Here is a 15628-nt window from a genome sequence, read left to right on the forward strand (position 1 = left end):
AGGGCAGAGGGAAGCTGCAGGACTGCATCTCTTAGAGAGAGGTTATGAAGCTCCAGGAAGGAGCAGAGAACAAGGGGAACAGACGGGGTAAGTGTCATGGCAGCAAGAATTTCAATCCCCAGGTAGACTGAGAGACTCGTCAGAGAGAAATGTCCCAAATCACAGAGGAGCAGCATCCCTTTCCACATGACTGAGGGCCAGTAAGGTGAGGGGAGCACCCTGGAGCAGTCAAGTGTGGCTTTTGTAGTACTAGTAGACAAAGCAGGCAGTTCTGGTGTGACATTTATTCACTTAAGCAAGAGAGGAGGAGGCAGCTGATTAGGTAGACTGGGAGACGCTTTTTGGAAAGGGGAGGGAGTGTCTTACAACATAAGCCCATGAGGTCATAGCCATCCAGAGAGATGCCCAGACAGGGACTCCAAGAGGGTGTAACAGGCTACAGGAGTCAGAGAGATCAAGATAAATGAGTACTGCCCAAGAGGTGTACCAAATTTCAGGAGCCAGAGAGACACTGAGTAGATGAGGAGAGAGGGATAGAGATGAGTGGTTAGAGAAGGTGGAGGGAAGAAGCAGCTGAAGAGGAAGACTCTGGAATTTGGAGTGAAATAAGGTGGGTGGCAGAAGAACTAAAGGATCCATACATACCTTAGGAGAGTCAAATCAGCAGCTTAATTCAAAAAGGCTGAATCCCATAGAAAAGAACACAAATGTGCCACTCCTGTGGTTTTGGCACCAGATCAATGGAAATGAGGACTAGGCCACTCGTAGTTTGAGGAAAAGGTTTTATTTTAGATATGAGGGAGAGTACAATCAGAGGCATCTGGGTCAGCAGACAATACTGGGCCAGGAGGAGTGGGAAGGGTGAGACAGAAAGAGAAAAAAGGAAGAGTTGGGGGAAGGAAGCTTAGAGAAGAAGATCTTTGTGATCCACTGGAGATCTGGTCAGTTCAGAAAGGGAGACTGCAACAGGTGATGTGCTACAGAGTTAGAGATGAGAGTCAGGGGATCGGTTCAGGAGGACCAGAAGGAGAGGTGAACATTTGCAGTCTGCCTACAAGATTCCCTTGCAGGAGTGATCTTTGGGTTGTAGGGAGTGCCTGATAGAGCTGGTAGATGAGATAAAGCAACAAGTTTAGGAATGGAGGCTTGAGGGGGGATTATGGAATCCATAGTAGATGGATGTAAGTGCTCAGGGGAGGATACAACAGATACTCTGTTGTAGAGTTAGGGTGAGACGGGGGAATTGAATTTGGAGGAGAGGAGGGTGTGGTGAAGGTCTTTGATTAGCTTATCTGTTTCCCTGGGCTGATCAGCTAGTGTGCTAAAAATCCACATTCCATGATAGAGCTGATTTTAAATACTATTTATCTATAAATCCAGCCCTACAGGAGGCAATAAAAGGAAAATTCCAACCTAAAGAGGTTAATTAAATTCATGAAAATATAGGGAATAGTCTCAGACCAGAGAAACCAAGAAGGGAAGTACACACACACACACACACACACACACACACACACACACACACACACACACACACACACACACACACACACACACACACACACACACACACACACACACACACACACACACACACACACACACACACCTGCCACAACAACTACCACCAAGACAAACTACAACCACAAAAATCATTGGTCATTAATATCTCACAGTATCAAGTCCCCAACAAAGATACCAGACTAACAGAACAGATGCTAAAATAGGATTGGTCCTTCTACTGCATCTAAGAAACACACATTAATATCAAGGACAGATATTATCTTCAAATAAAGGGTTAGAAAAAAACTCTAAGAAAATGGACTTAAGAATCAAGCTAGTGAATCCATTTTAATATCTGACAAAATAGACTTCAAACCAAAGCTAATCAGAAGAACTAGGAAATGACACAACAAACTAACCAAGGGAAAAAAAACCCACCAAGATAAAATTTCAATTCTTAACATCTATGCCCAAAATATGAGGGCACCCAAGTTTGTAAAATAAACACTATTACAACTAAGATACACATTGATGTTCACATACTAACAGTGGGAGTCTCAATATACTATTCTCAACAAATTCTTGAACAAATTAGCCTCCCCATAAACACTTAATCCAAATCTCTGAGGTCAGAATGTTTAACTGTTTTCTATATTTCGCATTAAGTATTATCTGAGCTTTGATAATTGATAAATAAAATGTTAATGACCAATAAGGAACACTAGTTAACATATCTGTGAAGATTTTTAGCTTTCTTTTCTGGACATCTTTGAGAATAGTTTAGGAAAAAGTATCAAAAACAAATTATGGAACAGTCTGTTGCATATTAGAATTGTTTTACAGGTAGATGCAGCATAAGTAATGAGCCATTCAATTCATCTAGATATTGAGTATTTATTGTAACATAAAGCCAAGTAGGTACTGACATATCCTAAAAATATGTTACTTCTGAAATAATTCTCATGAAATTGATACTTCAGTAGAAAGTTCCATAGAGAAGAATCAACCATTTAAAACTTAGAACATTGTGGAGAAGAATAAATGGAAATATTATCAGTGGTAAAGATAGCATTAATGAGGGTGTTGCTTTTAGTTTAGGTAGGATAGCAATGAAATTTCCATGGGAAAATTGTATTTAGGCAGCAAACTGAGAAGGGCTTGTAAGTATGAAGAGTGGACTAAATCCACCAAATAGCAAGTACACTGATCCTGATAATCTCTAGAAATAAAATGCAAGTCAGGGTAATTCAAGGAGAGAATTATAGAAGATAGATGAGTATCTGAATTCTATTCTGAAGTGAGTGGAAGGAATTAAATTTGTAAATAGTAACAGCCTAATATGATCATCTTTATAAACATTATATGTGTTGTCTTTTGAAACTTCCAAGCTAAAATAACCACTTGCATGGCAAGACATGCCTACTGGTGCTATAGTGGTACAAACATCATGGGTGTAACTACACACTGACTGGATCTAAAGTTAGCTTCACAAGATGAAACCCACATCTAACAACACTATCAGGACAAAAACCTAAGCTAAACGGGTTGTAGTCCCTTGGGAATAACCAGTCACCATTATCTTGCTTAAAAGACATATAGTATAAAAACCAATTTGCAATGGATTGTAATTATGCCCGTAGATTAGTTTATCTCCCAACCTTTATTAGAGCAGCTTCTTTTTGCTGTAGATGGTGATTAATGTAGAACTTGACAATGTGCAGATAATTAGAGACTGTGGAATTGTCATCTCTAAACAGGATATCTTCATCATACCCCCTTCTCTACCAGTTCAGAATCATTGTGAAAGAGCAGAAGGAGGGATGGTAAAAACTAGAGGTATTGGATGACTACAAAGAAATATTATTTTCAGGATACAACAGAATGGTTGTAGATATAAACTCATGGTAGATGTAAGGATCTACAAGCTCAAACCAGACAAAATCCTACCATGGAGAGAATTGGGCATACAGTCTAGCTCTAACTGAAGTGTAATAGGTAACTGATGTATGCAAGAGAGAGTCAATTATCTTTAAGAGTGTGGTCCCAGGAGGCTAACCATACATAACTGATGGATACATACTTAAGCATATACAGTCCAAGTTAGATCTGCCAAAAAAAGGACATAGTGTTTCGTGAGTAGGAGATGGAGCTACAGGACTGAGAAAAGTTGTGGAGAGGATGTGAATGTGATCAAAATACATTGTATAAGATTCTGAAAGACACATTGAATATTATAAAACAGAGAAATGCAATAAAATACCCTAGCTATATATACTGGAAGAAATATGAGATTAGGGCAAAAGGTGTAACAAGAAAGCTAAATAACCAAACCTAAGATGAAGGTCACATTGGTCTTGCTGATTGCCATTATTTTTTGATTTTGTATGTCTTTTAATTTATATATATATATACATATATATGTATATATATACATATATATATGTATATATATATATATATAAATTAGAAAGAAAATTATTTTACGTGTCAATCTCAGGTCCCCCTCCCCTCCTCCCCTGCTCCCCCAACTAACACCCTACCCATCCCATACCCTTTCTGCTCCCCAGGAAGGGTGGGGCTTTCCATGGGGGTCTTCAAAGTCTGTCATAGTCTACGGGATAGGGCCTAGGCCAACCCCTTGTGTCTAGGCTCAGGGAGTATCCCTCCATGTGCGATGGGCTCCTAAAGTCCATTCCTATGGTAGTGATAAGTACTGATCCTCTACAAGAGGTCCCATAGATTTCCAAGGTCTCCTCACTAACACCCACATTCAGGGGATCTGGATCAGTCTCATGTTGATTTCCCAGCTATCAGTCTGGGGACCAAGAGTTTTACCTTGTTCAGATCAGCTGTTTCTGTGGGTTTCACCAGCCTGGTATGGACCCCTTTGCTCATCAGTCAGTCTTCCTTCTCTGCATCTGGATTTCAGTTCAGTTCAAGGTAGACACCCACAGCTGATTGCCATTATTATATTAAGTTTTACAAAACAACTAATTACCCTATGAAAATAATTTCTTACCAAGCTGTCTATTTAGAGCACCCTTAATCTCATTATTCCTGAGGCTGTAGATGAGGGGGTTCAACATAGGGATCACCACCATGTAAAACACAGACACCACCTTGTTCTGGTCTGTGGAGTAGCTGGATTTGGGCATCACATAAATGAATGTGATGGTGCCATAGTAGAGAGTGACTGCAGTGAGGTGGGAGGTACAGGTAGAGAAGGCTTTCTGGCGACCCTCAGTGGAGTGCATCTTGAGGATGGTGATGAGGATGTAGGTGTAGGATATAAATATGACAAGCAGTGTGGTCATAGTGACTGATCCAGCAGAATATGAGATAACAACTCCAGAGACACAGACGTCAGAACAGGAGAGTTCCATCAAAGGAGCAAAATCACAGAAAAAGTGATTGATTCTATTTGGTCCACAGAAAAGAAAAGAAAAAAATGAAAGGGTGTATGACAAAGTGTTAAGAAAACCCCCTACATAAGATCCCAGAACCAACTGGACACAGACTTGTGTGGACATTTTAGTTGAATAAAACAGTGGGTTGCAGATTGCCATAAAGCGATCATAAGCCATGACAGCCAGAAGGAAGCATTCAACAGATCCAAAGAAAGCAGCTGAGCTGAGCTGGATTCCACATCCAAGGTATGAGATAGTATTTTGACTCTCCAGGAAGTTGACAAGCATATTGGGTGTGACAGAAGATGAGATGCCTATGTCAGTAGAAGCCAAGTGACTGAGAAAAAAGTACATGGGATGATGAAGCTGGGAAGAGACTCTGATGAGAAGGATGGTGCTGAGGTTCCCAGACACAGTCACCAGGTAGATGCACAGGATGATGGTGAAGAGGACAACTCTAAGGACTGGGTCATCTGTCAAGCCTGACAAAATGAACTCTGTCACTGCAGTGTGGTTCCCATCCTCCAGGAAAGCCATGGAGTGGTGTAGCTCCTCCCAAAACAAGGCTGTGATAGAGATATTACATTTATAAATAGGTTACTCCATTTCGTTTAATACAGACATGGATTACAAACTGATACATTATTCAAAAACTAGGACCAATGATAGATATTTTAATCATGGATTTCATTGTTTTCACACTTCTGTGTAGTAAGTTCCTCAAAGAATTTAATCACAAATGCTAGAGATATAGTACAAATATTGTGGTAAATGTTCTTATCACCAAGCCTGACACATGATGGCCAGAGTTTGTTTCCTGGAACTCTCATGGTGGGAGAAGAGAACCAAATCTTGCACATTGTTCTTTGACATCCACACTTATGCTATGTTGCCTGCAATATTCCTTTCACTCAAATAGAGAAATAAATGTATTTTACAAATATCAAAGCATTTATTATAAGTATAACAAAGGATTAAAATGTAAAATCATAGGATTATATAATGAAGACTTAAATCATTGCTAAATTTATTGAATATTTACTAACTCACCAGCGGATGATTTTAAAAAATTGTATGCATTCCTATTTTTATTTTTATGAAATAACATTAAGTTTTTTTATAATTTACATTTTACAGGAGATACACACATATAAATGTATGGTCTTTAAAATATATATATATATATACTACACTTACAGAGGACCTGGGTTTCATCCCCAGCACCCAGATAGCTTCTCACAGCAGTTTTTACAGTTCTCAAGACCCAGTGCCTCTTGTGGTCCTCACTGGCATCAGGCATACACATGGTACACATATCTACAGGCAGGCAGCACTCATATACACAAAATAAAAATAACATATGTTTTAAAAGAGTATTAGTTATGAACAGCAGGCAGGTTGAACTAAATCTATTTTTTTGTAGCCAGAGTATAAATAAATGGTGGCAGTTCCCTTCAGAAATACACAAATTATGGGCAGACAGAAGGATCGAATTTCAGTTTTCTTTTTCCCATTTTTTCCTTTTTGCTCACATCAGACAGGTAATGCATCCATGTCCTAACAAAGTTTAATGAGTGGCACCTGTCACTCATTGACATGAATCCTTAATCATAATGCTTATGAACCAAAAAAGGATCAGCCATTTCAGCTTTCTAATGATTAGTACATAGAAAGGTGTTTTGTTGGTGATATCGATCCCAAAGTCTGTCAAACTAAATAAAAATCACACTAAATTTATAAATGAAACTTCCTGTATTAAGCTCCTTAAATATTTTATTAAATACTTCTAAATAGATCATTGCTCTTTAAAATAATTTGAAATATGAATTTTATTATCATGTAAAATATGAATAACATTTAGCACATTATTATTATCATTTTGTTTAGGTACCAAATCCTTTCCCAGAGTCACAGTATCTTCTAACTGGAGTGTGATTGCATAAATTAATGTTTTTAACACAGGTCAATTGTCAAAAAACATTCATATTAAGAAGTTAAGGCCTTTTCCAAAGCTTATCCAGCGGGGGGGGGGCAGATTGATTTCCATTCTTCACATTCTATATTTACATCCTCATTTGTCTGCAGTGATGCTTGTGATGCTGGAACATGCAGCCCACAAACAAAGTAGGTCTTTGCAAATAATGTTTGCTACCAAAGCATTTAAAGGTTGGCTGAATGTTACATGTATACATCTATGAAATTCATGCTGATTTCTGTCTTATAAATTAGAAATATATGAAAACTTATTTTAAGCTGATCATTATGAATAATTTACTTATGGAAATATAAGGTGATTCTATGAAAGTTTAGGGTTTTTTTAGCCTGTTGCATAATTGCTTGATTTCATCTGAATTGTTTCTCCACCATGGTTCATAGATACAGTACATTTCAAGAATAAAATATCACCATTTACCAACAAAGTCACAATCTTACCTCTTGGTATAATAATTCATTTCAAAGTAAGAAACTCAATGTTATTATGATTTTATAACTGTATACACTGTCGTTGTCACTGAGGATAAGTCCCCAGTGAGGGTCTGGATTCCAGTGTGAATTCAATTCACCAGGAATCATTACCTCATTCCCAGTGAATGCTGAGGAGTTCATTTCATACAAACACAATTAATTTTCAAGTAATCTGTTAACCTCAAGTGATCTCTTGTTTTCCTCTTTACAAGAGTATTGGTGTTCTTTCACTTAGTAATCATGAGTTAATGATAACAAATTGTCTTAGGCAGTATTTGTATCAGTTGATAATTGTTTCAGTTTAGGTCAAATTAGAAGATAGTAAACAAATTGTTAAAATGGACTATTTTGGTTTCTTTAATTCAATGTGCATTGGTTTTTCTTTTTATATTTTAGTGGTTGATATGACTCTATTAAGTACTTTTATGACTGTAGGGAGGGATGAGATGTTATATTGAATAACAATTCTTTGAGGTACACACATTTTTATAGGAAAAAGTACAAAATATCTTTAAAATAGAAAACAGTGAGTAGAAAGAGGTGTGAATTATTTCCAGGTAAGAATAACCATTTCACAATTCATACCCCAACAAGTGACAGTTTGTGTCAGCTTATATGATATAGTATTGAACAAAAAGCACAGTTGCCTTGACAGGTCAATTCAACTCTCACTTAACTTAATTCTATTAAGTTTAAAATCCATTTACTCTTCCTAGATGATACCATTTCTCTATTCATGTCATATATTTGTGTTTAAAGTTTGTTACCTTTTTATTTGTAACAGAGAATCTTAAACAAATTACGTATGAATTGCCTCTGCAATAACAAACCACATTTTGATCAGCATGCATTCAGGGCTTAATTCTATTGTGTTCCTTATCTTTTTTCAGGACAGAGAGATGACCTTTATTGATGAACTTATCTGGAAAGAGTAAAGGGGAGGAATACAATCAAGTGGCTTTTAGAAATTCTTAAAACTTTCCATCATTTTTTGTGTCGGTGCAAACAAAATGTAACTAAGAGCAATAGTAGATAACACATATTTATATGAACATAGTACCTGTAATTTTCTCCGTCCTGATGAATTTCAATGAAATTTTAACAAGTAGACCAGATACTCAACAAGGGTTATATCCCATGTGTGACATTCTTATAAACACAGTCTTGCTCTACACTGATAATTGTTTGCTATTTGTCCTTACTGCTGAGGCACAGACAATGACAGGTAACAATTATGCTTCTCTTGTAATTGATTCTTTCTGGAGAATGGCAAATCAGTTTTCTCCAGTGGGGTGGCACTGGATATATCAGCCACACTTCAGGACAGTTTCTATGCCCAGAAGTATTTAACCAACAAGAAAAAGACTGTATGATTCTTATTTTGATTTTGTATTTTTTGTTTTATTTGATTTTTTTAGACAGAAATAGAGGACATGAAAATGGGTGATTTTGGAAGTGGAAAGAATCTGAGAGGAGCTGGCAAATGAACACAATCAAAATACATTAGATGGATATTAAAATTAATATTAAAAATAGAGATAAAGTAAAATACATTTAAAGATAAAAGTAAAAAACAGGAGGAAAGACAAAATATTACCAAATATTTTTCAAAATGTATAAACAAGTTATGTACAAATATGAAGCAGGTTGGTGGGACAGGGGAAGAAGAGCAAAAAGGACTGAGCTCTGGAACAGCTCCTGGTCCTCATGAGCTGGTGGCTGTGGGATATAGGTAAATTTGTTAACTCATCTTTCCCATGGTTTTTGTTGGTGCTGTTTATATTTCCTGTTTTTGGTGCCTATCAGGGCTGTTTTCATGTCAGTAGCTTTTTCTCTGTGTACTTGGGGTCTTGTCTAGGAACATTTAGTTTTTAAATCTGTTGTCTGAGTATGTACTTTCACCCTCTGGAGTTTCCAGGTTTCAGGTTTTATTCATTAGGATGTCTAACATTTTAGCCTGACCTTTCAGCTTGAGGATATTTCTCAAGTGTGAGATGCAAAAAAAAAAAAAAAAAAAAAAAAGGACTGAGATCTATAGAAGTGAGGGATCTACTTTTAAACTTACAAAATCTCCTAAGTACGGAACAACCTCATGGAGGGATTCATTTCAGTGTTCATGGGATTTAGAGCAGTGAATGGCAGATAGATGACTCCAGAGATTGAACTACCTGCACACTTCAGGCTTAAAGGTGGTTATGTAAGGAAACTTCTGCAACCTGTATTTTGTAGCCTGACAGTTTCTGGTTCTTCCTGTTCCCACAACTGCCTTCCAGGTCTGTCTCTCACTGTAGAACTGTGGAAGGCTAAGCTTAGCATCTCTGACTTGTGGTTGCACCATGTTCTAAGGGCCCAATGAGCAAATCAATTTTAGATAGATTGCCTGTTAAGATGGTATCTGGCTACTGTCTTCTGAGTTATACAGAATGACAAATGTGATCTCTCAACTGGTAATCCATCTGCCAGGGAAATTAGTCTTACTGAAACCAGTAACTGGATTTGAGGTTTGTGAGGGCAACAGGCTTGTCCTGACAGTGGAACCATCAGTTCTTTTCACCAGGAATTCCTGACTTATCTATTAAAGGATTTTCTGCTACCCACATCCTACTGTGGGTACCTAGTTGTCAGAACTCTATCCTAATTGGTTCATTTCCTTTAGGTATATCACCTGTATTCAAATTTATTTTTTTTAATTTTTGATATTATGATAAAATTGCATAATTTTCTCTTCCCTGCCCTCCTTCCAAATTATTCAGAGTCTCAAGCACAGGCAAAAGAGTTGGAGATATGCCTGCTCCCACTGTTAGAGTACCACAAAATCAAGCCAAGAGCCATAACATTTCATATATGCAGAGCATCTGGTACAGACCCATGCAGGCACTGTGCTTGCCATGTCAGACACTGTGAGCCCATGTGAGTCATGCTTAGTTGATTTGGTGAGCCATGTTCTTCTGGTGTCCTTCATCCTCTCTGATTCCTACAGTCTTCCTCATTTTCTCCTCAGGGTTCTCCAATCTCCAAGGAGAGAGATCACTGCAAACACTCAGTTTAGACTCTCTACATAATGTCTGTGATATTATGAAGCTCAGTTTCTACCCAAGGCCCTTAGTTACAGCATTCATAGAGATAAAACTTCCTTCAAACAACATTATTACATTTCTTAAGGTTTATCAATTGTCTATCAGAAATAGTAAACACAGGTATTAAGTATCATGAGACTGCATTAATTATTTAACAATTTCAAATGTTTTTACTAGTTACATAATTTTTTATGGGGACGATGCAATGACCATATGCAGAGCAACAATTTCTTTTTTTATTTTCCAATGAATTTTATTGTATTTTTTTCAACTTTTTTATTTGAATTAGAGACAGGATTGATTTACATGAGAATCCCAGTTTCCTTCTCCCACCCGTCCTCCCCTACCACCACCACCCCAACTAAAACCCTATCTATCACATATCCTTTCTGCTTCCCTGGATGGTGAGGCCTTCCATAGGGTGTCATCAGAGTCTATCGTATCCTTTGGGATAGGGCCTAGGCCCACCCCCATGTGTGTTGGCTCAGGGAGTATTCCTCTATATGGAATGGGCTTCCAAAGTCCACACCTATGCTAGGGATAAGTACTGAACTTCTACAGGAGGTCCCATAGATTTTTCCAGGTTTCCTCACAGAAACCCATGTTCCTGGGGTCTGGATCAGTCCCATGCTGGTATTCCAGCTATCAGTCTGGGGACCAAGAGTTTCCAGATGTTCAGGTCAGCTGTTTCTGTGGGTTTCACCAGCCTGGTCTGGACCCCTGAGCTCTTCTGTTGAGAGATATTTATATTGTTTCCAGTTTCTGGCTATCATGAATAGAGCAGCACCAAACATACTTCAGCAAGTTTCTCTGTAGTAGGATGAAGTATCCTTTAGGCTTTTTCCCAAGAGTGGTATAGCTTGATATTGAGGTAGATCAATTCCCATCTTCTAGTGGAAATGCTACATTGATTTCCATAGTAGTTGTACATGTTTGCACTCCCACCAGCAACTGATGAATGTTCCCCTTATTCCACATCCTTGATAGCATCTCCTATGCCTTGTGGTATTGATCTTAGCCAGTCTTATAGGTGCCAGGTGAGATACTGATGTAGTTTTGATTTGCAGTTCCCTGATGGCTGAGGACGTTCAGCATTTCTTTAACCGATTCTTGGTCATTTGAGTTACCTCTATTGAGAATTCACTGTTTAGATCTGTACCCCATTTTTTAATTTGATATTTTTTGGTATCTAGTTTCTTAACTTCTTTATATATTTTGGATTTTAGTCCTCTATCAGATGTGAGATTGATAAAAATCTTTTCTGATTCTGTAGGGTTGTGCTTATCTGTCCTGGAAGAAGATGTCCTTTGACTTACAGAAGCTTCAGTTTCATGAGGTCTTACTCACTAATTGTTGGATCTTAGTACCTGCAATAATGGCAATCTGTTCAGGTCTTCTCCTGTGTCAAAGGGTTCAATGTTATTTGCTACTTTCTCTTCTGTCAGGGTTGGTGTACCAGTTTTTATGGTGAGTTATTTGATCCAAAGTCCACCCTGACATCTTATACACACAAACAACAAAACAAGTCCTACAAGTTTGTGTGTGTGTGTGTGTGTGTATAGATATAAATATATATATATATATATATATATATATATATATGTATGCAACAATTATAATCAAGAAAATTAGCTATCAACTTGAGAGTGAAAGTGAACATGGGAATGATTGAAGGGATTTAAGCTGGGAGGTGCTAGAGGGAGGAAAGGGAGGAAGCAAAATAAAGTATTATATTTGAGTTAAAAATATATTGAAAAAATAAAATTAAAAATCCAGCTAACAGGACACTTAGAAGCAATGTCTGGGAAAGGACTGTTGCAAAAAATAGTGTCTTCTTTAAGTGACAGCACAGTTGAGCCAGGACTCACAACAGATCTAGATGCCTTCACAAAATCTGTACACAATAAAGCCACTTAACACTTCAGCATGAGCATCACTGGGATACAAGGTTCTTGTGCTAATCTTTGAGACAGTTTAATTCATCTCAGCTGTTTACTGAGCATTTATAAAGCAACAGACATTGTATGGATTCCAAAATACCCAAATTGGCATTTGGCCCCCACCCAGAAATAATACTGACTTGGGTCATCAAACTATTACAACATTATATAAACCCATATACAATGTCTAGAGATATTTTGGTATTCATGTTTAAGGTAGTACATGTCACAAGAAGTAGAAGACCCAAGTGAGGGTGCATTTTTCTCAATCAGGATTGTAGAATAGCACTTTACATAAAATAAATCACACAAATAAAATCTTAAAACATAAATAGATAAAAAGATTAGGGTAATGGAGATATGAGAAGCCACACTAGAAATAGAAGATTGGAAAGAGCTGGGTGTGTATGGAGTGACATTTATGAAGCAATATATATATATATATATATATATATATATATATATATATATGCAACCTTATTTTACATATCAATCCCAGTTCCCTCTCCCTACAATCATCTCATAGCCCCAACGACCCCCACATCCCATCTCCAATCCACTCCCCAGAGAGGGTGAGGCCTTCCATGAGGGATCATTAAAATCTGTCAGGTCATTTGGGGTAGGGCCTAGGCTCTCCCCTGTGTATCTAGGCTAAGAGAGTGTTCATGCATGGGAAACGGGTTCCTGAAATCCGTTCATGCACTAGGGTCTGCATCCTGGTTCCACTGCCAGAGACCCCATGGAATGCCCAGTGCTCCTAACCGACACCCAGGTTTAGGGATCCTGGTTTTGTCCTATGTTGGTTGCCCAGCTGTCAGACTGGGGTCCATGAGTTCCCGATTGCTCAGGTCAGGTGTTTCTGTGGGTTTCCCCAGCGTGGTCTTGACCACTTTGTTCATCACTCCTCCCTCTTTGAAACTGGATTCCAGGAGTTTGGCTTAGTGCTTGACTGTGGATCTCTGCTTCTGCTTCCATCAGCTACTAGATGAAGGCTCTAGGATGGCATTTAAGGTAGTCATCATTCTCATTATAGGGGGTGGACATTTAAGGTAACCTCTCCACTATTGTGTAGGGTCCTAGTTGGGGTCTTCTTTTTGGATCTCTGTATAATTCCCTAGTGCCAAATTTCTCTTTAAACCTATAGTGGCTCCCTCTACTGATGTGTCTCTTTTCTTACTCTATTCCTCTCCCTACTCAGGATCTCCCTGATCCCTCATGTTCTCCTCCCCCTTCCTTTTCTCCCCTCCTCTTTCTCCTACTTCTCTCCCCCTCCCCTCATATTCCCCATTTGTTCAGGGGCTCTTGTCCCTTTTTGCTTTACTGGGGGACCCTGTATGTCTCTCCTATGATCCTCCTTGTTTCTTAGCTTCTCTGGAGGTATGGATTGTAGGCTGGTACTCCTTTTCACTATGTCTAGAATCCATATATGAGTGAGTACATAACATGTTTGTCTTTCTCTGACTGAGTCACCTCACTTAGGATGGCTTCTTCTAGTTTCATTAATTTACCTGCAAATTTCAAGATTCCATTTTCCCCCTGCTGAGTAGTACTCCATTGTGTAAATGTACCATATTTTCTGTATCCATTCTTTGGTTGAGGGCACCTAGGTTGCTTCCAGGTTCTAGCTATTACAAATAATGCTGCTATGAACAGATGAACAGATGTCCTTGCTGTATGAATGTTCATCCTTTGGGTATATGCCTAAGAGAGTAATTGATGGATATTGAGGTAGACTGATGCCCATTTTCTGGAGAAACTGCATACTGATTTCCAAAGTGGCTGTACAAGTTGGCACTCCCACCAGCAATGGAGAAGCATCCCCTTTCTCCACATCCTCTCCACCATAAAATGTCATTGGTGTTTTTGATTTTAGCCATTCTGACAGACATAAGATAATATCTCAGATTTGTTTTTGATTCGAATTTACCTGATGGCTAACAAATTTGAGCACTTTCTTAAGTGTCTGCAGCCATTTTAGATTCCTCTGTTGAGAATTCTCTGTTTAGTTCTGTACCCCACTTTTTAGTTGAATTATTTGGTGTTTTGGTGATTAGCTTCTTGAGTTCTTTGTATATTTTGGAGATCATCCCTCTGCCAGATGTGGGGTTGGTGAATATCTTTTCCCAGTCTGTGGGCTGCCATTTTGTCTTTTGACTGTGTCTTTTGCCTTACAGAAGCATTTCAGTTTCAGGAGGTCCCACTTATTAATTATCAGTATCAGTGTCTGTGCTACTGGCATAATGTTCAGGAAGTGGTATCCTGTGCCAATTCGTTCAAGGGTACTTCCCACTTTCTCTTCTAAGAGGCTAGATTTATGTTGAGGTCTTTCATCCATTTGGACTTAAGTTTTGTCCATGGCGATAGATATGGATCTATCTGCAGTCTTCTACATGTCCTCATCCAGTTATGCCAGCACCATTTGTTGAAGATGCTTTCTTTTTTCCATTGTATAGTTTTAGCTTCTCGATCAAAGACCAGGTATTCATAGGTGTGTGGGTTAATATCAGGGTCTTCAATTTGATTCCATTGGTCTTCCTGTCTATTTTTGTGACAATATCAAGCTGTTTTCATTAATATAGCTGTATAGTAGAGCTTGAAGTCAGGGATGGTGATGCCTCCGGAAAGTCCTTTATTGTATAGGGTTGTTTTGACCATCCTGGGTATTTTGCTTTTCCATATAAAGTTGAGAATTGTCCTTTCAAGGTCTGTGAAGAATTGTGCTGGGATTTTAATAGGGATTGTATTGAATCTGTAGATTGCTTTAGGTAGGATTGCCATTTTTACTATGTTGATCCTGCCTATGCAAGAGCATGGGACATCTTTCCATTTTCTGGTATCTTCTTTCATTTCTTTCTTTAATGACTCAAAGTTCTTGTCATACAGGTCTTTTACCTATTTGGTTAGGGTTACCACAAGATATTTTATGTTGTTTGTGGCAATTGAAAAGGGGATGTTTCTCTGATTTCTTTATGCACGAAAGTGTCATCTGTATATAGTAGGGCTACTAATTTTTTTTAATTAATCTTGTATCCTGCCCCTTTGCTGAAGGTGTTTATAAGCTGTAGGAGTTCCCTGGTAGAATTCTTTGGGTCACTATCATATTATCTGCAAATAGTGAAAGTTTTACTTCTTCCTTTTCAATGGGTAAAAGTGGTTAATATTTTCTCAATTTTATATGTGCATGCATAAGATTGTTAAAAATGAGATCCATTCTGTGATATTCATTCACTAATGA

General features: G+C 38.1%; 1 protein-coding gene and 1 non-coding gene across 2 annotated transcripts; both read right to left on the bottom strand.

Annotated features, from left to right (window-relative positions):
* Positions 1–4502: 4502 nt before the first annotated feature.
* Positions 4503–5447, bottom strand: LOC100757855 (olfactory receptor 494-like). Its single transcript, XM_027410327.1, has one exon. The coding sequence runs from the start codon at positions 5445–5447 to the stop codon at positions 4503–4505; it is 945 nt and encodes a 314-aa protein (XP_027266128.1).
* Positions 5448–6441: 994 nt separating this feature from the next.
* LOC113831814 lies at positions 6442–6546 on the bottom strand. The gene has a single exon (XR_003484336.1). It is a non-coding gene; the product is annotated as a small nucleolar RNA U13 (small nucleolar RNA).
* Positions 6547–15628: the final 9082 nt, after the last annotated feature.

Source organism: Cricetulus griseus, chromosome 3, assembly GCF_003668045.3.
Source record: "Cricetulus griseus strain 17A/GY chromosome 3, alternate assembly CriGri-PICRH-1.0, whole genome shotgun sequence".
Classification (NCBI taxonomy): Eukaryota; Metazoa; Chordata; class Mammalia; order Rodentia; family Cricetidae; genus Cricetulus; species Cricetulus griseus.

Excerpts from the sequence above, each read along its gene's own strand:
- LOC100757855 (XM_027410327.1), bottom strand. The coding sequence starts at position 5,447 with ATGGCTTTCCTGGAGGATGGGAACCACACTGCAGTGACAGAGTTCATT.